Here is a 24,123-nt window from a genome sequence, read left to right as displayed (position 1 = left end):
TATTTCTGTGTCTCCTGTGTTCTCTTATCTGTAATTCCAGCAGCAAAGTTAAGCAGCAGATTACAATCAAGTATAACAGCATTTATACATTTCCTGCATTACAGAATTAATAAATGCAAACTCCTGTGACAAAGCAGCACTTCATTCAGTGCTTTTATATAAACTGGCCTGCAGGGAATCAATATCACCAGACTTTCAATGTGTTTGTGGTGTGTTGCACATTATAGCAGTTTATTTAGATGATCTGTTACCGACATCTGATTAAAATCTGGGATGTAAAGGTTGCATAAGGGTTGCAAAGTCTCCAAAAACTGACACTACAGCATGAAAGATAAGCTGTGGTAGGCTTGTTCTTTGGTAGCTAACAACAGGTGCCAATGCTCCAAAAGACACCAGCAGCACAGTGGTAACATGCAGTGACACAATGAGCAGGAATGAGGCCAATAAACAGATGCCAGCTACAACTACTGTTCACCACAGTTATCAGTCATAGAGGCAGGTATACAATCAAAGCTGGAAACACTACACCAGTGTATGTATAATTGTATAAACATGCTATTTTAACAGAAAACCATGGTGGGATTGTACAGGGACTGTTTGTACTGGTGCACTGGCTTCATGAACACGTTGGACATTCAGCTTAAAGCTTATGATCCAACCCACTCATCTATTCCTCAGAGCTGCCATCTATTTCAGTTCTACATGACCGTGATCTATACCGAGGGCAAAGGAGGCCCATTTTGAAAAAGTGATGAAATGTGTAAGCTGTCCATGGCAACACATGAACAACACTGCGGACTGTGGATGGTGGGGAGACATTAAACCCAGTCAGGTTGATCCACAGTGGGGCACTGAACTGCCTGTCACAGTCCATGCCCCTTTGGGCCTCCGTGAGCTGCACAGCAGAAACACAGCAGGGGGGCTCACACCTGAGAGAGCGCAGGTGTGCGGGGGCATCACAAAGAAGTACCGGTCTACCGTTATACTGAAGAGATGTCAGCCAATCGTTTTTACGGTCAGTGGGCTCACTTTCAGTAGGAAAATGTGCTGATCATTTCAAATAAAAGCAGACTTTTGCTGCTTCCATGAAATCCACGTTTCCTTGTCTGCTGTGAGTGCCAACGTGAGGACAGACTGAGTGGTTAGAGAGGAGGAGAAAAACGAGCCACTTCACTGCTGTTCACATTGCAGCCCACTTCCACCCATGTACAAAGTGCACTTCCCCAGGGCTTGCTGTTTGTCATAAAACATCTTTCAGCACATAATTTAACCAAACTTGAGAGGTAACAGCGGGGTGGTGGGGGGGTAAAACATTTTTCTAAAGGAGTGGTGAAGAGTAACACTGGGGCTGTGTGCCAAGAGCACAGTAATCCTAAACCAAGCTCAAGTAGTGCCTCCTCAAAGATACTGTGGCGTAATTCCAGGCAGCTGAGCAAATGAGAGGCGTTCCAGAGAGTGCATTATCTTTATGCATTTATCACTGCATTTGCACTGACAATGATAGATGCGCACGTGACTGCAAATAAACTGTTTCAAAAATCAGTGTTGAGGAATAAAAAGCTGCTCGGGCCTAAATGTGATCGTTTTGACTTTGTTCCTCGAGGGATTACACGGAACAGCATAATTTTTAAATCGTGGATTAGATGGTTGCAAGTATTTCTGGATTTCAGCCTGCACAGATATGAACCACAAGACACCAGAGCCAAAGAACCAAAAACCTCCCAACAGAAGAACACCCGGAAACCACACTGCACGTTTAAAGCACAAAAATCACCAAACCCACGTGCACATTTCTAAATAACGTATGATAAGATGACAGATGTACACAACTGAAAATATTCCCAGTATCTGCTATTTTTTTCAAACATGTGGACAAATTCTTTCCCATAAAGTTGGTTTCTGCAGTGCAATGTGTCTCCCTCACATCACGCTCGCTCTGCACACGCAAGGCTGCGCCTATCCAATCCGACTGGCATCACGGCCATGGAATGCTGAAGTCCACATTTTTCCCATTCAGCAAGGAAAAACGGCCTTTCAAAGCCAATCAGCTAGAAATGTTGCTTTGTTTTTATTTTTGACTGAACTTCCTGGAACCTATTATGGAGCTGTCAGGGATGTATATTTAGTTATGGCAACACAGGGCCTCCTCGCCCCCTTGCGCCACTGGTCATGTCACCTCTGATAAACAGAAAAACAATTGGCTATCCCCTTTGTCACCTTTAAAGAAAATGGTGTGGCCACTGTGTCTGTGGGTGGAAATGATGAAGCTCTCTGTAAACACCAGTACAGGGGTCTGGGACTGACACGATTCTGCCTTTACATGATCAACAAGGTTTTTCAAAAGTTACAAAAAAGAGCAAACATTTCTAATCAATCAGTAGAGTTATTTAAAAAAAAAAAAAAAAACCACACACATTCTTTTCAGAAACATCTGTGCAGCTGTGATCTATACAGCAATGTTCACACAAGTCAAAGGAGAAAGTCCTGAATCTTTGATCTTCAATGGTCTGATCAGTGCTGCTGATTTGGATTTGCAGCAAGACAAGGAGCTGCAAGAGTCAATATACCAACCAGGTCTCCACCCAACGCAGAGCGGTCAGTGTGGATCAGCCAGCTCACAACAGCTGCAGACTGACTAGTGCTGCTAGCTGCAGTCCTAAACTAAGAGAACGTTAGAGAACAGCCACAACTGGCTGGTAGCTACCACATTTTCAAAATAAAAGTACTGTGACGTGGCCTTATTCTCGTACACACAGAACATGAGAAACAAACAAGCAGCAGCCTGGGAGCAGCTCACTCCCTGGACAGTATTTCATGTTCAGAGAACAGTTTGATATTTTCTATATACTGATTTTATTTTCTTTGTTCTTCTCACACGTTCTCTAAGAGTGCAAACTTAAAGGGAGTAAAAGTCAGATAAGGGTACCGTGACACATGGTTACTGTGATTACACAAACACAGTAACCCTTTCCAGCTTTGTGAAGGTCTACAATTTTGTCTCGTGTCTTTTGACAGCTCTTTGGTTTTGCCCATGTTGCTACTTAGACTTTGGCTGATTGTGGGGTGCACAGGTGTCTTTATGACAGCTAACGACCTCAAACAGGTGCTACTAATTTAGAATCATGAGAAGAGTGTAGCTGGACTATTTAACCCTCTGGGGTCCAGGGTATAATTGGCCGTTTTTGATCACTTTTGATTTTACTTCAATATTTCACCTTTAAAAACTGTTTATCTTGCCTTGTTTGGTATCTTAACTTTCAGCACAACGTGAAATATCTGAAATCGGAGTTATTTTTTATTTTGACATACTATATTAGCACAGTTGATCTAAATTCAGGCAAAAAATTTAAAATCAGAGTAGAAAAAAGTTATATTTTTTACTGCAAAACCCACAAACATGTTTAACAAATCATTTTCATAACTTGAAATGCAAATAGAAATTGTACATTTCTAAAAATTATGCACAAGTTTTGCAAACAACAAAGTTATATGGTACTATTTACCTAAAAATGCAGCCGAGGCCTCAGACGTTTTTTATATAACCATTTAAAACTATTTACAGAACAATCAGCTGTTCTGCATCAAATAAGAAGGCACACAAATGATTTGTGCCAGTCCAAAAATAGTTTGTCCAGTATAAGACAGAGGAGAACAGCACAGGGATAAACCTGCAGGTCTGACAGCAGGAGGTGCATCAGTCGTGTTTTCCATGTGGAGACAGCGTTTACACTGCAATCTGCCTTTGGTGGCTTTAAGGCAGCAACTGTGACGTTCACAAGTATCACTGACACACAAAACAAAACAACAACTACACTACACACTAACTATAACGTCCAAACACACTAAACGTCACGTCTCACATGTGAAAACTTGCTCTCTCTCTTTCTTTCGCTCGCCCGCTTTCTCTCGCGGCGTCACTCCTAAAACTTCCCCTTCTCCCTGAACAACTAAATGCCACATGTTGCCATATCATTTTTTGATTAGTTGACATGGTACACTTTAACACAACAAAGGGTGTTTTTTCTTTTTCTTTTTTCACTCGCAAATGCAGAGTGTTTGCTAGCGCTGTCCTTAGAAAACGCCATTTTTACTGTTTCTTCCCGCTGTAAACACCACTGTTTTGTTCAGAAAAAAACATTGCGTGTATTTTTTATCATAACCCTGGTTTTATGTGGCCTATTGACACAATTTAAAAACTGGTGTATAGTTTGAAGTCTGCCCTTTCGACCCAAGTTGAAATGGAGACTCTGGGTCGCTACATGTTGTTGCTGTGTCGTCTTAAATTGTTCATGTGATTTTGATGCGCCGGCACGTCGGTCGACCCCAGAGGGTTAAAAGCAAAATAACAGGTCTTTGAGGGTCAGAAGTCTGCCTAATAAGCAAGTGATCAAATACTTATTTGACACAGTAATTCACAAATAAATTGTTCAAAAATCATACAATGCGATTTCCAGATTTTTCTTTTTAGATTCTGTCTCTCACAGTGGAAATGCACCTATGCTGAAAACTGTTGACCCCTCCATGATCTCTAAGTAAGAGAACTTGCAAAACCACAGGGTGATCAAAAACTTATTGACCTCACTGTAGATATATGCTTTTGTGCACTGCTCAACACTCCAGGTACACAATGCTCAGCCAAAAACACTTCACACAAGTCGATTCACTTCATTTATACTACAAGTGTTGGGTCAGAGTGCTGAAATCTGCAATGTAGCATCCTCGGCTGCAACGACAGACATGTGGACGAGCCAAACAACACAACGCTGTATGATGTTAACCATGCACACAGACTAGACACTGTGCAGGTTTGTAGACAGACTGTTTTAATGACCAGCACACAGGATGATGGAAACTGATAACTGCTAGTGTGTTAAGGTCATGGAAGATCCATATTCATTTCATTTTTAATGTGGTGATTATACAAACTATTCACTGAATTTACAGAAAAATGTGGGTTTTTTGTTATGGACATGAGACATGGGTCGTACAGCACAGCCCTACATAGTAACATTAAATGAACTGCAGCCAAAGAAAACTCACAGGGCGTTAAACTGTCACAGAAACAACAGACGACTAAAACTTGTGTATAAATTTCACAAAAGACTAAAAGAAAAAAACTGAGTGGACTGACGTCCTCCGAGGAGAAACCGGTCGCAGGAGAACATGAGCACTGACTTCTCAAATCGAGGAAAAAGGTCCTATGTATGTACTAGTTCATTTAACATTTTACCATTAGCAATCTTTAAAAAACACTTTTAAAGTTGTAACTTTAAACAGAAAAACTTCAGACTATGTGGAGTGAATAAAGACAAAACCTAAGCTCAGGCTTTCAGGACATTCACACTGTTTAAACTGCACAGATAAATCAGGCTATAGAGGTCAGAATACTATAAATGATGTAATGTTTAACTGAGGACAGGAAAATGTAAAAACAGTATTATCTGATGTGCTGTGTGTAGGACAGGCAAGCATGGACACTCCATGAGAATCCAGACATGTGATGCAATCCTTAGCTAATTGGATATGTGTATTACAACGTCTGTGGTCACAGCTCCCTTATGGGGGCATGAAATAACAGGCAGCTGTGTGTGTGTGTGTGTGTGTGTGTGTGTGTGTGTGTGTGTGTGTGTGTGTGTGTGTGTGTACGGGATGGCTGCTGAGAGGTTTATTAACCCAGTCCATCAAACCAGTGTGGGATTCACACTGAGACACCAAAGGCTTAAGGATGCAAGCATCACACAAGCAAGACAGCAAGACAGTTCCTCCCTGAAATACTAATATAATCTAAGCCCTTATTTTCTAACTCAGCTCTACCACCTACATACACACCCTCGCCTCCACAAACAGGGTGGGGGTGCTGCATACACAGGTAGTGAACTGTGTACTGTGATTTGACCAGCTTTGCTACCTTTCTAAGGAGAATACCAACAACAGCCTCGCCTCTTTACCACTTTCTTTCCGTGTGATTCACACTTCACAGCCATGTACAACATACAGAGCACTTCTCTACTCTAAGCACATGTTACTACAAGCTTCATTCATTCAATCACACACATTCATTTTTGTCCAAACACTGCATTCAGTCTATCGCCCAAGGATAAGTTAAGAGAAACCGTCCCAGCCTCCTGAGTGTGGACAACACTGTCCGGGAGCGTCTGATCAACAGCTGACCAGCAAAAGTGACACACTGTAAAATGTACCAGTTTGTGTCTGAAAGATCCAAAGTCTCGATTTGGGAATTCTGGGTGACTTCCTTCTTTAATAGGGATGCTCCTGCAATTCATTTTTCAGTCGACTAACATCTGAGTAACCAACTCTAACTCTTAACATCTGAGTGTTTCTGAGTTCAATTTGAGTCTAATGTGAAAAACTCATTCATCACATTCTTCAGTAATGAATCATGCTGCTGTGAAACATCATGACCACTGTATGTAATACAGCAGAAGAACACTTACCAATGAAAACATGCTCTATAAAAGATGCTCACGTATTCATAAAATATGAGAAAGAATAAAATCTAATAAATCTAATAACTGGACATCTCTTCAGTGTGTCCGGGGTCTGCAGTAGGACATGCCCAGCCTCGGCTGGCTCCTTTCGATGTGGAGGAGTAGCACCTCTACTCCCAGCCCCGACCCACTTCCTCCTCACCCTATTCCTAAGGGAGAGCCCAGAATGAGCTTCTCGTTCTAGTTTGTGTTAACAAAACATGTAAAAATCAGGCCTAGATGTATAGTGTTTCAACAACTATGCTCCATCTGGTAGACATTCAGACATGAGAGCTTACCGGACTTGGGCATCAATGAAAATTCTAACAATCAGAATAAACAACCAGCACGTCTGGTACCGACTGACAACAGTGCCCATTAGTTGTCTAGTTGTGCACATCCCAATTCTTGACTTGTGGCATTCACAAGCGTTGCAGAGATTCAGGCTTGTCCAAGACCTTTGGTAGATGCACCTCCTGTATGGGCTGGAAGCTCCTACGTTTCTCCTTTTTACGGCTAAAGGGTTAAAAAAATGAATTCCCGATACGATTTAGTCACGGCACAAAAGACACTGAATGTTCACCATTTTGTTTCAAGTTACGTTCTTTTGAGTCGTTGAGCCACAGTTAGCAGGGAATTAAGGAAGCACCTTCATAAGAAAGCGTTCCACTAAACTATCAAACTATCACTGTGCATGTTACTACCATAACATGTTTGAGGCTTGCTGTGGATCATCAGCATCCTTTTTTTTCATGCCATCATTCGTGTTTGATTTCATCCTTAAACACATTACATGATATGTTTTGTTTTTTGGTTGTTTTTCATTTTTAACCATGTATTAGCACTGGAGGTAAACCCTTTGTCTTTACAGTCATGAAGGTGTCTCTTAGTCGGAGCTTTTTGATACAATAACCCAACAAACTGTTCTTGACCAGGCTAGATGAAGAAGACATTTTGGTTTACCAAGCAAAGAATGTTCTTTTTTGGCCATTCAGTCCAATTGTGACCTTCTTCACTTACAGTTAGGATTAGAAACAAAAGGCAAAATTCATTGGATTTGACAGGAAGTGATGAAGAGGCAGGCTAGCACAGGCCATGAAACTGGCTGATGTTCCTGTGGTGAAGTCAAACCACCACCCAGTAACAATATGCTAACAGCACATTAAAACACAATCCTAAGCATCCAGTCAAAGCTGACAACACATAAATACCTACATCTGATAATGCTGGGGTCTGTACATCAGCTCCATGATTTATGTCTTAAAAAAAAAACGATGAGCCCTTTATCCCTAAAGATTAATAATAATAATAACAATAATAATAATAATAAGCCAAAAAAACCAAGCAATCATATTATTTGGAGGTGAAGCTGATAAGCGCCAACAAAAGGAAATTCCTCCATTGCGCTGCCAGACTGTCCTTATAAGCAAAATGCATCCAAAGGAAACACTCCAACACAAAAATGTGTGGCAGCGACTACATTTAGGAATAATCAGAGTTTAAATGTGTACATCGTGCTTCTGTGACCTTTGATCAGAGTTTCATCAGAAAAAATCCTGAACTGATCTGAAATTGTTTCAGGATTATTATGAGTGAACTAAAACTTCAAAAACGGTGATGTTCAAGCCAAGGCTGCCTTCCACCTCCTCCTCCACCTCCTCCTCCTTCAGCTTGGGGTTCATGGGGAATAGTTTGCTTTCTTCTCAGCTCTGTCAGAACATCCAGATCCTCTGTAGCACCTTCGACCCTTTGTCCCATGTAGCTCTCTGCTGCCTCTGTGACTGAGTCCAGACCCCCCACCCAAACAGACAGGATGATTAATAGCCCTCTGGTGGGACTCTCAATCCACTCAGCACATTGTTGAGAGCGTCTGAAACAGAACAACAGTTGCATCCCCACTTCAAACTGGGCCTAAGCCCTGCCTGTCATTCCCCGGTTAACTGGCCAAATTTACAGCTACTAACCAGCACTAGGTGGCAGCCTGTCTGAGGACCCGGGGCTACTTCTTTTAGCTGTTTTGATGAGACTCTTAAAACCAGTAGGCCAAATGCTTGGCACACCTGTATAGTCCATGCTGTCTCCCATCAGACATCAAGGACCATGCTACACCGAGGCAGCTAACATTTAGATTCTGTTTCCAAAGCATTTAGTTTGTTTGGTTGTTTGGGCAGGAATGAGAAGTTGAAGCTTTGGCACAAAACTGTCAGGCAGCACTGCTTAAAGAGTTCAATCTAAAAGCTCCACAGTGTTGTTCCATTTACATCTTATTCATACTACAACTTGTCGTATTTATTTAACGCAGCAAGAGTTGAATGAAAACAGCATGTTTGTTATTTTACAGCATCGTCTAATTAAAGTGCATATCTGAAGCTCAAGTTCCTCCTGATGCATCAGTCCCAGTGTTAGAGTTTGTAGGAGAGCAGAATACAATAATGTGTCCACTCAGCAGTTAATCTAGACTATTTATCCTGAAAAATTAGATTACAGATTAATAGAAGGGATGGCTTGACTCGCTGCGATCGCCGTCGTCTGACTGTGTCATGAAATGACACTGACAGAAGGAATGAGAACATAATCTCATGCTTAAGGGTATCAGACGCCGGGGCCTGGCAGCAGACATGTGAAGCATCGCCATGAGGCACATTCTCTGTGCTCAGAATGCCTTCATAAGTAAACATATTTGCATAAGCAGCTAAGCAGCATGAATTATGGCGCCTCTTCATCGGCATTTGCCAGTTGTCTTCTGCCACTTCAATTGGGAGTGATATATGTGTGTGAAGATCAGGTGGCAGAAAAGAGGGAGGGAGGGGTGAGACTGTTGAAGGTGGGGGTAAAAGGCCACAACCAGTTCATAAGTGCTTGGGCTGCAATCCCCAGAGGCATGCCAATGCCTACAACTGCATGCACGCGACCTTGAAATGAGACTACGAGGGACAGCATGTGTGCATGCTCTCCTGATGACTGACATGAAGGTAAAATGGGATGAATTAGTGAGGATTGTTGTTGTTGTGGCCCTCAAATATCACTGAAATCAAACAAAGAAATATGAGCATTCAAACGAAATGATTAAAAATCTCATATTTTTGCCATAATTCTGCGATTGCAACGCCTCATAAGCCGGATAATTATTACGAAGCCCATCTAGAGAGCAATCAAGTGATCCTCCGCCGTGTTCCTTCTGCAAGTCCACTGCCATGCCCCCAAGACATCCACTCCTCGCACCGTGCTAGTGATTCGAGTCAATTAGAGGTGCGCTTGTGGATTTCGTTATTGTCTGGATGTAAAGGGGAAAGCTGTCAGTCAAAGGGCCACTCTGGCTATGTATCTGGAGGGTGCAAGGGGCTCTAAACCTGTATTTGTATGAATAAAAATGAAGGGATTTAGGAGCAGACTGTTTGGCTGCAGCAAAGGGATGGGGGAGGTGGGAGTGCAGGGAGTAAAAAGAAAGAATTGAAGATTTGAGTAGCTGAGGCTCAGTGACTTCTGCATAACAAAAAAGAAGGTGAGCAGGAGAGGAAATACAATCTGTTTCAGGAAGGGCTGTTCTCTGCTCTCCTGTAGTCTCAGAGGGATAGTCAGCCAATAAAAGAAATCCACAGAATTATTCAACAAGAGACTGAGACGGATTTCTCCGTGTGATAACGGTCCTGTGTGGGAGAGACCCTCCGCCAATGTCAAGTAAGAGATGAAGACTCAATCTGCAGGTCAGAACAATGCCTCCATGTTAGAACACCAAAGCTTTGAGTTCATGGTCACAGGGAATCTGGCTGTGAAGACAATATGTCAGCGTCGGCGGCTTGTTTGTAATTCCAGTGCAGCGCCTGGATTAGGAAGAACATCGTTATTCAAGTCATTACAAGTGTTCGCCAACGAGCACCTGATAACGTTTCATCCACAACGATCAAAAGAATTTATGCACACCCCTCACTTTTGGTCTGCATGTTTCACAGTGTTGTCAGAGCAGTGGGGGGGGGGGGGGCAGAAGAAAAAATAGATGCATTACCATCTTCTGTTTGGGCGACTTTTATGTGTGCCGAGTGAGACATGCTAACAACTACGACCAAAGCCAGCAGCAGCCACAGAGACAACAGACAACTGCTAAACAATGAACAACAGAAATAGACAGCTCACAGGGCATGCTATCCCCTGATTTCATACTGAAATGAATGCTCAGTGCTTTCAGTGGACTGTCTCTTGTGCTACAATTTTTAGCAAGAAAATACCGATTCAGTTTCTGGTCACAAAGCTGTGAAAAGCACTCAGTTACACCAGTCTAATGAGATTAGCGCCGGACCATTAAGTATGGCGCTCGATACAAACCGTCCCATGTAAATCGGTGGAATAGCTCCCGTTTCCTGGGACTGCCTGCCTGAATAAGGGCATTACAACACATGGTCCATCGCTGGCCCAACTATTTGACTGTGCTCTCATTGTTCTGAAGTCAAGAACGGACCTTATACTTTCCAGAAGTTGGGGGAAATCTTTTCCCGCTTTCACAAAAGAGACACAACACTTCCTTTCCCAGAACAATTCATCTCTTTGCTTGACAAGACTCCCTGCTATATTTACCCAACTAAAATTGCAGATGATATACTTCCAGCTGCACCACGGCACATGGTCCTGTCAATCACGCTGGTTACAGCAGGACTGCCAGAGCAACCAATGCTACCACGACACTAAGCTGCAGAGAAAAACGAAAAGAAATCTTGTGGGGACTAATTCCTGTTTCCTCTGCTGGTTGACTCGTGTCGTTAGAGGAACGGAGACGCACACGAGAGCGAACGGAATTACCGGGCTTTCATTAAGAGACAGCTGGGCTACTACCAAGCAGCAAAACACAGCCCACCCACAAGATTTATCCACCAGCACAGCGCTGAGGTTCTGTGTGAAAGGCAAAGCTGCACAGGTTTATTAGGCTGTTGTGCTGCTGCGAAAACAAAACAAATTGATCAGTCTCTCAAGCACTTTGGCTCTGCTGCGGTTATTCCTCTAACCCAAGTATGAATGAAACATTTGACAGGCTGGCTGCACAGGAGATTTGGACTTAAGGACGGAACAAGGCCTTCAAACATTCTTGACATCAAGTCATTACTTAATGCAAATGTCTAAAAAAGAAAAAAAGAATAATCCAGCATTACGTTCAACTTGCAGTCTGGTCAAACACAGAACTATAATGCAGGCAGTGAGGTTGGTGATTTGACGGCTGAAGGGAAAAGCTCATGGAAGGAGAAAAAGAAAAGAGGAGGGTTAGCCTGTGTTGTGGATTCCTCCTCAGCCAGCAGTGCCTGTCCATCTCACAGTTCCAGAGGCATTCCCTGGAGGAAGGCAGCAGCAGCGGTGGGGGCTTAGTGCTGTGTGTGTTTCATCTTTCCCACTGCCCAGAGCTGCAGGGCCATGGGAGCTGCCAGGATTCTCACTCCAAAGGCATGACAACATGCGGGACGGAGCCAGCTTGGACCTCTCAGAAAGAGCAGGCCAGCTGACGGAGAGGCGGGGCTTCAGCACCACCATTGTACTTACAGACACAAGGACTCGTGAATAACTGGTCCCCACTACAACATCCAATGGCACAACCTGAATCTACTGGAAACACAAGTGTGGGTGTCCCCTGGGGTATGTGCGCTACACCGCCCGTGCTACACCCTCTGCACCTTTGGTGGCCAGCAGCTTCAGGTAGTTAAACTGGAAACCATCATTTCATAAAACCACCCAACCCTTCCCTGCACATTTGTAACAGCACTACTGTAACTCTCATCTTAGCCTGACTGCTGTTACAGATGTGCTATCAACAAGAGCAACAAATGTCTGCTTGACCTGATCTGTGGATCAATCAGACATTACTGATCACTGTTAACACTTCCCTTTCAGACTCCTCGAGCAACTAGAACAAAACAGTAAAACACAAACTACTGGTTCGCTCCTGCTCATTTCTTCTGTTGGCTAAGAGTAATGTTAGATAAAGTCAGATTTAAAGTCAGTCAATATAATAGGTGACCTATTGTTGTCTCTGACATTTTCACACATGAAGCATGAAAACATGAGTCACGTAGACTGTCAGCTGCTCTGCAAGTACACAAGAGCTCTATTTATATACATGTATACATGGTACATTTGGCATTTATTGAAAAATTTAAAAATACTGTGGTCAAGGTCAAAAATGTCATCATCACATTTGCAGGAATCCAAAACACAGTGAGTCATTACGTAACGTAAATCGGACTGGTTCTTTATACAATATGCCTCATTCAACAACACTACGCTCAGGTGCTTTCTAACATTTATACACTCTCACTCTGCACTGGACACATCAGTGGAGAGTGAGAGTGTACGGTATCCTGCCCAAGGACACTTTAGCACCCAGCCTGGGATCAAACCACCAACTTTCTAATTAGCAGATTACTTGCTCTGCCTCCTGAGCTAAACCCATATACAGCACATTCTAACAGAGATATGCTACGGTGATTTACAGAAGAACAGTGGACCTGTCCTTTAATTTCAACTTCAGGTCATTTGATAAATAAACTTGCAAGTACGTGGAAGTCCTGAAAACTAAGATAACCAACAAAGCAAATCTTGATGAATAGTAGCAGACTCGTATCTGTTCAATAATACGAATTCATCACACTTTTTACAGATTGAAGGTTCTCCAGTGAAGCTGTGACTCAAAAATCTATCTTTCAGTATTTAAAGTGGAATTCATATTAGCGCACAGCCTAAGTAAGGCCACGTACCTTTTATGGTGTTCAGTATGTCCTTGAGATTGCCAAAGCTGTTGAGTAATGGGTCCTGTTCTTCGTCCTGGGTAAAGAACAGAATCTGATTGGTAAGAAAACACTTACACACAGTATAATCAGTATTATGGGTTTACTGTTTGGCCCTGAACAAGCACCAAGCAGACTGACTGTAGACAGACATACAGCCAAGCTGGAGCTCATCACGTTCACGCTGGTCACTTTTTCATATTGTTAGTAAATCTAACTAACTGTGTAAAACAACACATAACACACTTGTGTTGAACTTACTAGTGGAGTGTGGGTATTCCATCTGGAGTTCCTCTTTATGGCTCCAACAACAGTGCTAATTTCACCCTGGACGATGTAGATGTTCTTATCCACCATGCTGCTTCCTGACAGAAAACACATAATAGCATATGGTCACTTCTAGAGCCAGGCTAAAGAACCTGAAGTCACTGAAAGGCCATTTCTACAGGCGTTTATAATGCAGCTCTTCATCTGTGACTCCATGCTACACTGATTTACGTTCACTTAGCAAGTGAAGGGTTACTTGTTCAATTGTAGGTAGAGGAAGGGCATCGAGTGTAAAACTCAAAGTACGCTGGGGAAAATAATGATTGGATACCTGCTGAATTTGGAACATTAAGCTTTGGGCTGTTTTTCTGCTGAGGGCGCAGGAGGGACTGGAGCTAAAGGATGGACCATGGACAGATACGGCCACTGAAAGACGTGTACTGCTGCCTTCTCCCTGACAGGACCACGAAGGAATTCTGACTGACTGCCGGCAGACGGGTGACCGTAATGATAGCCCCTGCCTGTGACGTGGATGATGGAACCATGAGTAGTAACGCCGCTAAACGGCTAGGAAAACCAGTGGTAATGTCTAATGTATCCACCAGGGGGAGCAGTGTGGCGCTGCAGTCATTTACAGGCTCGCTACACTACATGTTTATACTTGTTCAGGGTTTTTATAATTATGACAGAATCATACCTGGATATGTGTTTGCAGCAAATAAAATAGAGGCTGTGCGCAGCGAAGCAGCCAGACAGAAAGTACAGTTTGTGTTCTCTGATTAATGTCGACTTGTGTTTCTGAACATGAAAGCGTAAAACAATGATTTTATTGCACTGCTAATGTTCTTATATACAATGTAAAATCAAAATGTAATATGGTATTTTAAAAATAAATGAATAAATAAATGAACACTTTTATAACAGAATTGGTAAAAATATATTGAACGGATGACTTGACAGTAGTTTTACTAATGAAGTATGGATTGCATCATGTTAAAATGCAGTAAATTGCCTGCTGTGACTTTTACAGACAGGTAAGCACAGGCTGTCATTAGCATCACAGTGGGTTCCTTTGTCACACAGTGGGTGACCATTCAGAGCGCTCTCCCACCCCCACAGAAGCCAGCGACTTCCAAACCCCGGCCCAAATATCCTCTCGATGCCAGCCCTGATTTTATCACATGTAAACGGTATTCCAGGAATCACTGACAGAACGTATTTACAAATCACTGTTACCAAAACAATCATTTTTTCTGTCATAAAGTTTAGGAAAATACAAAGTTCAAAAGGGGGATTTTCTCATTTCTCATTTTAGTGCTTGTTGTTCAGCTGCAGCGTTTCATTTGCACTGAAACTATCGTCACATCTTAAATATCCATCCAAGCAGGTACCCACCATCTCTGCCTGTCTGTAAGTCTTTCTTAGTGAAAGTCATCGATGTTTTTTCACTCTTAATAAAATAATCACAGAAGAATTTTAGATTTTAACATGGAAGTCCCACAGGATCTTAGCTCGGTCATTCTCCACCACCCTGGGGGCGTCTCCCAGTTTGACTTCAGGACTTCCACACTCGGCACAGATGTTTCTGTACACTATGCCGGCCACTTGGTTATGGCGCTCCATGTATGCCTTGCCTGCTAGCATCTTGCACCCTGCTGTTATGTGCTGGATTGTCTCTGGGGCATCTTTACACAGCCTGCACCTGGGGTCTTGCCTGGTGTGATAGACCCCAGCCTCTATGGATCTTGTGCTCAGAGCTTGTTCCTGTGCTGCCATGATTCGTCTCTGTGCTGCCTTTCAGTCCAGCTTTGACCAGCCACTTGTAGGATTTCTGGATGTCAGCCACCTCCTCTATCTGCCGGTGGTACATACCGTGCAGGGGCCTGTCCATCCATGATGGTTCCTCCTCTTCCTCGGGTTTCTGCTGCCTGAGGTATTCACTGACCACGTGGTCAGTTGGAGCCATGTTCCTGATGTATTCGTGGATGTTCGTTGTCTCATCTGGCCTCCTTCCTTCCGCTTAGCGTACAGCCTCAGGGTGCTGGATTTGGGGTGAAACCCTCCATGCATGGTCAGGAGCTTCCTTATCTTGATGGCAGTGGCTTCTATCTCCTCCTTTGGCCAGCCTATTACCCCAGCAGGGTACCTGATCACGGGCAGGGCGTAGGTGTTAATAGCCTGGATCTTGTTCTTACCGTTCAGCTGACTTCTCAGGACTTGCCTGACCCTCTGCAGGTGGTGGTTGCAGCTTTTCTAGCGGCCTCTTCATGGTTCCCATTTGCCTGTGGGATCCCCAGGTACTTGTAGCTGTTCTCTGTGTCTGCAATGTTGCCTTCTGGTAGTTCAGTCCCCTCAGTTCTGACTACCTTCCCTCTCTTTGTTATCATCCGGCTACACTTCTCCAGTCCGAACGACATTCCTTTGTCATTGCTGTATATCCTGGTGGTGTGGATCAGTGAATCGATGTCTCGTTCACTCTTGGCAAACAGCTTGATGTCCACATACAGGAGGACGTTGACAACTGCTCCATCCCATAGTCGGTATCCGTAGTCAGTTCAGGCCTATGCAGAACAGCAGTGGGGACAGAGCGTCTCCTTGGTAGAGATGCACCAGATGGTGACTTGTGCTATGGCCTTGAAGTTGGCCTCTAGTGTTGTCCGCCACATCCCCATTGAGTTCCTGATGAAGGCTCTTAGGGTCCTGTTGATCTTGTTTAGTTCTAGGTATTCCAAGATCCATGTGTGGGGCATCGACGGCGCTGGCACAGCTGGCAGCCTTAACCCAATTTCCCTCGGGATGAATAAAGTATAATCAATCAATCAATCAATCAATCAATCGAGTCATAGGCCTTCTTGTAATCAATCCAGACAGGTCACAGGTTGGTCAGTCTAGTCTTGCAGTCTCGGACGACTGCTTGATCTACCAGCAGCTGGTGTTTACCTCCTCTGGTATTATTACCCATCCCTTTCTGTGCCCCGCTCATGTTTTGAGCCATGTGCTCATTCACATCATCTAGTAGATCTTCAGAGGATACTGTACGTAGTCGTGGTAACCGGCTAGGGAGGATCCAGGTTTCAAGCTTCGCCATGATCCCATCTCTCAGGTCAGTTTCTCTCACACTCAATGATCCTTCTTCCATCACACTTGGGGCTTGGTACCCAATCTCGGGTGGGGGTGATGACATCTACCCCCTGACCTGTTGCCCTGGCTCCCCTTTGCCGTACCAGTTTTGCTGCCGTCAATCTGGTAGTACTGACGGCGGCATCCAGTAAAAATACTGGTGGTCGCCAGTGCTACCCCTCGGCCTCCTAGTAGATGCACCCATGTTATTTTTTATAAATCCTAGGTGACATCTTTCCCCAACTTATTGTTGTCAATAGATTTTTCAGAAAACTTCCCTTGGTCACCAGGATTTAAACTAGTCCACGATTTTTAGCAGATGCACCACCAGTATGCTTTTCAAGTCAAACCATAGATATAAAAAAAAGAAAAGAAAAAAAGAAATATACATTATTGATCATACTATTCAGAACAGATAGGTTCCAATAAAAATTTGAGTAGGTATACTGTGTCATTTTATGTGTGAGACTTAAAAAAAATTCAATGTCAAATACCAAATTTCTACAAAAACTATATAAAAGTTAAGTCTTCAAGCTTCAAGTTTAAGTCTAAGAACTATGACCCCTAAATGTGCATCGAATATAAGAAGCAAACAGCAAATTTCCGTGTCTGGCTTTACAATGCCTAAAGCCAATATGGATAACCAAACAGAATCAAAATGACATGTGATTTATATTTGACAAGCAGTACAGGTCTGAATAGTTGGATTAACCTTGTTCCTTTTGCCATGACTCTCATGGCAATTTTTCATACCATTCTTTTTTTGAATACACAGAAAGCAGCCTATTTAAAATAACACCCAGATATAAGTGTAATAGCTGGATACAGGATACAGTGACAGGCGTATAGCTGATGGGAAAAAAAAAAGGATAATAATATTAAGTAGATATTGGCAAGAGAATGAGCCCAATGCTCAGGAGCTGACAGCAGTCTGGAAAAATTACCAGACAGTCATTTCATGAGCCACAGTTGTTAACAGGTCTGTATTTCCCCCACACCAAATGCAGAAAGTCAGAGGTCTCTAGTTCTTACATCTGGGTGAGACAACTACACCTACAGTCTTACATACAGAAGAGGACAGAATCATTAGGTCCCTATTTTTTAAAAAAAGATGGCGTATTAGAGCCAGTACTAGAGTCGAAATTTAGAGACTAAAGTTGAAAATCTAGTTTGTATTTCCAGAAAAAAGTCGAAATAGTTGTTTCGAGACAAACCACCACAGTTCCCCAACTGTCCAAGTTAGTGACATCACACTTCAGAATTGTTTTTTATTACAAGGAAGGAAATTATTTCTCTTTTAGCACATAAACGCAGTGTGGTGATAAACATAAGGATGTTAAAAATGCGGTAGAGAAAGCTGCATCAGGTGACATGGAAAAACCACACAAACTTGGAAGAGTGGATTTATAGAAGTGAAATGCTGGTAATGGACAGATACAAGGTTATCTGTGGTTGGACCCTTATGTAATAAAAGAGGACATGTCAGGAAATTGCACTTGGATCACCCAACTCTATCATAGTCGAGCAGTAATGCCTGAGCCGGGAAACAAACCACCCTTAAACCTTACAATACAAAGTTATGGAAAGCTTACACTTTGTTTCAAAATGATTAAATCTGAGATGTTGCTTTATTGTAAGGTTAAAGTAAAGCTGGGCGATAGAACGATAACGATATGTATTGCGAAATAACTTTTTCTCGATAGAAAAATTAAACTATTGCGATAGGCCTCATCTCTCTTGTCCTCTTAAAAAAAAAAAAAAAAAAAAGAACAGCCAATCCAAATTAAGTAGTGCAGAGCCGAACCAATCACAGCCGCAGCATCACGTCACGTCACGTGACTTGTTACGTACAGCACAAGTGCCAAGCCGCACATGTGTATTTGTTTTTGCAGCCGGGCTGCCCGGGTAATGGAGGAAATGAGTTTGCCGACTAGAGAAAAATCAACCGAGAGCGTGACCGAAGGTTACCGAAGAAGAAACAGATGATGGTTCCAATTCCGGAGAGATTGTCGAACGGAAGGGCCATAGAAGTTCCGTAGTGTGAAGGTATTTCGGTTATTTCAAGTCTGACAAAAAACAGAGTAGCGCGCACTGTAAATTGTGCCGAAAGCAAGTCTGGATATACAATAAACCGGTGCATGCTCAATCTCTGACTGAAAGCGCTAATTCGTCATTCGGCTTTTGTCAGACTAAAGTAACTGTTTGAAAAGCTAAGCTATACAACAAGGAGAGATTGACAATTTCCTTTTAGTTCTCAGTTTATTTGATATTGACAAAAGTTAGTCAATTTTGTCTGTTCTTCTGTAAAACGAACTAAGATTTATTTTTAGAATTAAAATTTTGTTTCTAAGTGGAATTGACAATTTAGTAGTCTGTTTTGTTTGTTCTATTTTGAAACTTAAACGCTTTAGCAGCTGTGTTTTGTGTAGTTTGCAATATTTGCCTTTATTTATCTGAAAAAGTCTCATGTTCCTTAAGTACATCTACCCTGTTGAACTTATTATGGGAAATAAATATTTAAATCAAAACAAGCTGCAGATTATTTCACATTTTACTCGTGAGCAACGGCACATTTAAATCTTACAAATATAGTTATTTGGCTTATATCGTGATATATATCGTTATTGCCTGAAATGAAAAAAACATATCGTGATATGAAAAATCTTATATCGCCCAGCTCTAGGTTAAAGTTTTAAATTGTTTAACAAATAATTCTAACATTTACATATGATAATATTAGAAATATGAAACAACATCTTCAGCAGTCACAATACTCACGATTTACAAGTTACCCTAACTTGGCCATCGTAAGTAAGCTCATATTCAACATATACACCCCAGATTTCTTCAACTCTGGTATCTGCTTCCTTCAGAAGTTCTCTGATGACTCAGCAATTGTTGGCCTCATCGCCAATGAGGACAACAGGGACTACAGAGAACTGACTGAGGACGCCGTCAACTGGTGGTACCGGAACCTAACCCCCATCTCAAAGGTGAGAAAACAAAGGAGCTGCTGGCTGACTTCCACAAGCACAAAAATCCTCCACCTAAACTACAGTGAATATCCACAGAATGGACATTGAGATAATAGAGTCATAAGTACTAGCGTCAGCTGACCAATAAACCACACTGGCCGGCCTTCAAGGTGTGGCTGATAAATACAAAAAAATAAAATGATACAGCCAAGACAAAAACTGTGGTATTTTGTAAATATAATAATAAACGCAAATTCACTTTGTAATTGTGTAACTTTATTAGTCCTCCTGAAATGCGCTAAACAACATTGAGAGTAACATCCTCCTCTCTGCCCCTTAATGCTCTCTGGTCGCTATGGTAACGTGTAAATATTACTTTCAAAATAAGACACACAACTACAACACGGGAAAAGACCCAGGAAACCGAGTTAACGATAAAAACCCTGAAGACCATAAATTTCACACCCGAGCCTCAACTCTCGGGGCCCGGTACCAAACGACGGTACAGGTTGGGGACCGCTGTTTTGGAAGGCAGGGGAGCTCCTGAAAACCTATCGCTCTGTCGTGGCATTGGCCATCTTTTATGGTGTGGTCTGCTGGGGCAGCAGCATCTCTGCTGGGGACAGGAAGAACTAGTCAGTGGGTTGTAGAAAATATTCTACATCCTGTATAAATCTTCGGTTTTCCATCCATCCATCCATCTTCTTCTGTTTTATCCCGGGCCGGGTTGCGGGGGCAGCAGCCTAAGCAGAGATGCCCAGACCTCTCTCTCCCCAGCCACCTCCTCTAGCTTGTCCAGGGGAATACCAAGGCGTTCCCAGGCCAGCCGAGTAATATAATCTCTCCAGCGTGTCCTGGGTCTGCCCCGGGACCTCCTCCTGGTGGGACATGCCCTGAACACCTCACCCAGGAGGCGCCCAGGAGGCATCCTTGTCAGATGCCCGAACCACCTCAACTGGCTCCTTTCGATGTGGAGGAGCAGCTCTACTCTGAGCCCCTCCCGGATGGCTGAACTTCTCACCCTATCCTATCTCTAAGGGAGAGGCCATCCACCCTTCGGAGGAAGCTCATTTCCGCCGCTTGTATCCGCGATCTCGTTCTTTCGGTCACTGCCCACAGCTCGTGGCCATAGGTGAGGGTAGGGACGTAGATCGACCGGTAAATTGAGAGCTTTGCTTTTACACTCAGCTCTCTCTTCACCACGACGGACCGGTGCAGCATCCGCATCACTGCAGCCGCAGCACCAATCTGTCTGTCGATCTCCGGCTCCCTTCTCCCATCACCCATGAACAAGACCCCGAGATACTTAAACTCCTCCACTTGGGGCAGGAACTCGTCCCCAATCCGGAGTGGGCACTCCACCCTTTTCCGGCTGAGAAATCTTTTTTTTTTTCCTTTTTTTGTTTTTTTGAAATGTGAGCTGACAGCACACTCACATCTGTCATACACATCAGTCCCAATGCATTTACACTGAAGGTGCATTCACGTGCACACATGTACATATGTAAATTTGAATCCAAATTCCCAAATGTCGGCTCGTGGGCGAGTCAGGGATAACTACAAGGCTGGATGTGGTCCAGGGCCATACAACGCCCAGATGTGGACTAATCTTTGACCATTTCATTGACTAGGAAATTAGTTGCCAAAACATCCCTAATTTACCAAGTATTGTAACATTTAATTTGTTTTTGACTGCAAGTCTGGGCCTAAAATAAGACTGAGAGGCACCTTGTTCCACACCTAAGTAACTTTGTTTTAGTAGTGTCCTCTGTGTGCAGGGGCCTTTATTTAGTGAAACGTTGTCCTACCTGCTCCTTGTAATGTTCATTTGAGTGGCTGGTGATGTCACTAGGGTCGTGCTTATGGACGATGATGTCGGGCATCAACGATGGTCAAAATACACAGCAGCAGCAACTCACCAATTAAGCTTAGCACATTTAACTATTGTTAAATTAAATTAACGTAATTACAGTCATCATAATCAATTGGCCTCATATATTCATGTCTCATCTCCAACAACACCTGACACAAGCAACAAAAATGAAATGTATTTTAGGTTCAGCTAATGAAACCTGACAAAAAATATCTTTGTCACAGTTCTGGTTTTTATTTGGTGGAAACCAAAACATCTTTGATGGGGTGCCAGGATTTTTTATGTGCAGGAAAACATTCTTATGGTTAACTTGTACTAACCCTGTGAAATCGTAATATTTCTTTAGACAGAAAGAAAAAAAAAATCACATAATACCAACCCCAGATCATAAACGAGCTGAGTCAAAAGTAACAGTTTATGGAACAGTTTGTGCTTGTTTTGGGGGAAAGTGGTGTTTTTAGCCTGTGTCTGGATTACAAGTAACTTCCGGTGATTCAACCTCTGTGTCAGAATACAGACAATTTTATCAATCAGTGTAAAAAGAAACAAAAAAATAAACTCAGCCATGCAAGCTTCTGATAATCTAATATGCTATGTGGCTAATAAGATTAGGCAGCATCTCCTTAAAGACAAACTCAACAGGCTCTCTCTCATTGAAAGGCATTTATCATTTGAGCAAAAGAAAAACAGACTTAAGTTTAATCGACGTTCTGACGAACTCAAATGTTAATGAGCAATTTACGGGACCAATTACCTGCAGGCTACCTACTTAGCTTAACTAGCTAGCATCTTATTTAGCTACTGGTAGCTGTGTTTTCATCATCCAAGCCACTATGTACTTCCCTGATTTGCTTAGGATAAACTTGCGCTGAGTAAAACATAAAACGCTTCTGTTGTCCATTTGAAATGAATATATTACCTGTCTACGGCGGTTGTCTCGCAGATGAAGTCCTTCTATAGCTAATGCTAGCCTTGCTCGGTAAGCTAGTAGGCTAGCCGGCCAAGAGTGAATGAAAAAGATCAGAGTTCAGTTCAGGCTCCGCAATGAAACAAAGCAAAAAGGTCGGACATTCCACTGTGCGATAGCGAAATATTCCCAAACACCGCCTCTTCATTCACTTAAAAATGCTCGACAGGTCAGTAAAGTGTACACCTTCCAGCTGTCACTCTGCTCTTAGTAAACACACTGACGTGGAAAAGCTCTACACTCTCAACCGAACCTGATTGCACAGTTTTGATTGACGTGCTACTAAACCGAGTAGTTTTTAAGGTTATATACGGCTTCATTATACAAGTACGTATCAGATCATGAAATAAGGCTGATTGTTATATTAATGCTTGTGTTATTTTATAACTATTTACAAATAACAGGGGTTCTCAAAAATGCCACTTGTGTTACATAGCGATAAGGGCGGGACTAGTGGCGGTTAGGTTGCGAAGGACAGATGACGAAAGCACGAAAGGAGCAATCCCACTGTGACGCTTAGCTGTCATTTGGCTGTGTTCTGGCCATTACACGTACGTTTCGTTACATTTCTAAAGCAGTTTATGTAAAATATTTGTAAAACCGCTTAAATTAAAGCTGAAAGTCTGGAATTCAATCACACACTGACTGATTCAAAATCCTCTGTGGTGCTGTACCAAAGCAAAACGACACAAATTCTATCTTTGTCCAACAAATCATGACCCTAATTGCATGATTTGATCTGACATATTATTGTGAGTCACATTTACATAATACTGAAGCATCGAGCGGCATGTTACTGTTGCTGCTGCGGATCTCTCATTTGAACTGCTATGAAACATTTTTGCCACCAATGTTCTAAATATTGTTCTAAAGGTGATACTGACATACACTCCATGGTGACTGGATGCATAACTTATTGTTTTCTTTGAAACAACTGTACCTGCTGACTCCAGCTCCTTCTGTAGCTCGCCACACGTCGTCTTTGTACTAAGTGGAAGGGTTGTTTTCTAATATCTGATGCATTTAGGCTGTTGTCATGGCTTTCCATGCCTTTTTGCACCTCTCTTTTTCAAGAGTTTAGTACTTCTCATTATTACACATGACTCATCTATGGACACTGATGGTTTGACTTCTTAGCATGTGTGGATGATCTGGGTTATCAGTGAAACCTAATAAAACATTTCATGTCAGCAGCACCTTTAGAAATTGTTGACAGTTGAATACTTATTACACAGCTGTGCAGGTATCATGGTCCCCTTTGGCCCTGTTTTTCTGGTTGAGTATTCCATTTTTCCTGATGTTTGTGTGTGTGTGTGTGTGTGTGTGTGTGTGTGTGTGTGTGTGTGTGTGTGTGTGTGTGTGTGTGGCTCAGGGGCTGTTCTGGTAATCTCCTGATTCAGCATCCGAAAAGAGACACTGGCTGCCCAGGGCACATCGTTGGTGTCTCACACACTAAGAGACAAGATTGGACATGAAAAATTCACAAGAAAACACCAAGTCACAACAAGAGGGAAATAATACAGAGAAACCCAAGATGACTGCCTATGAGCAAGCGCTTTGGCGACAGTGGAAAGGAAAAGGTCCCTTATAACAGGAAGAAGCCTCTGGCCCATCCAGGCTCAGGGAGGGGCGGCGATCTGCCATGAACAAGTAGGGTGAGTGGAGGAAGACG

At 42.7% G+C, this 24,123-nt stretch overlaps 1 protein-coding gene across 5 annotated transcripts in view; it reads right to left on the bottom strand.

The window, feature by feature from the left end:
- The window catches only part of gbf1 (golgi brefeldin A resistant guanine nucleotide exchange factor 1), an 86,258-nt gene extending 63,580 nt beyond the window's left edge, over nt 1-22,678 (bottom strand). For all 5 annotated transcript variants that reach the window (XM_063491104.2, XM_063491101.2, XM_063491102.2 and 2 more), the window contains exons 1-3: nt 22,404-22,678; nt 13,511-13,614; nt 13,220-13,286 (exon numbers count right to left, since the gene is read on the bottom strand). In XM_063491104.2, coding sequence (XP_063347174.1) covers nt 13,220-13,286; nt 13,511-13,606 — 163 coding nt within the window. In that variant the 5' untranslated portion in view covers nt 13,607-13,614; nt 22,404-22,678. The remainder of the gene's footprint in view (nt 1-13,219; nt 13,287-13,510; nt 13,615-22,403) is intronic.
- Nucleotides 22,679-24,123: the final 1,445 nt, after the last annotated feature.

The sequence above is a fragment of the Pelmatolapia mariae genome, linkage group LG13 (genome assembly GCF_036321145.2).
Source record: "Pelmatolapia mariae isolate MD_Pm_ZW linkage group LG13, Pm_UMD_F_2, whole genome shotgun sequence".
Classification (NCBI taxonomy): Eukaryota; Metazoa; Chordata; class Actinopteri; order Cichliformes; family Cichlidae; genus Pelmatolapia; species Pelmatolapia mariae.
The sequence above is the reverse complement of the archived record's forward strand: the minus strand, read 5'-3'. Positions and strand labels throughout refer to the sequence as shown.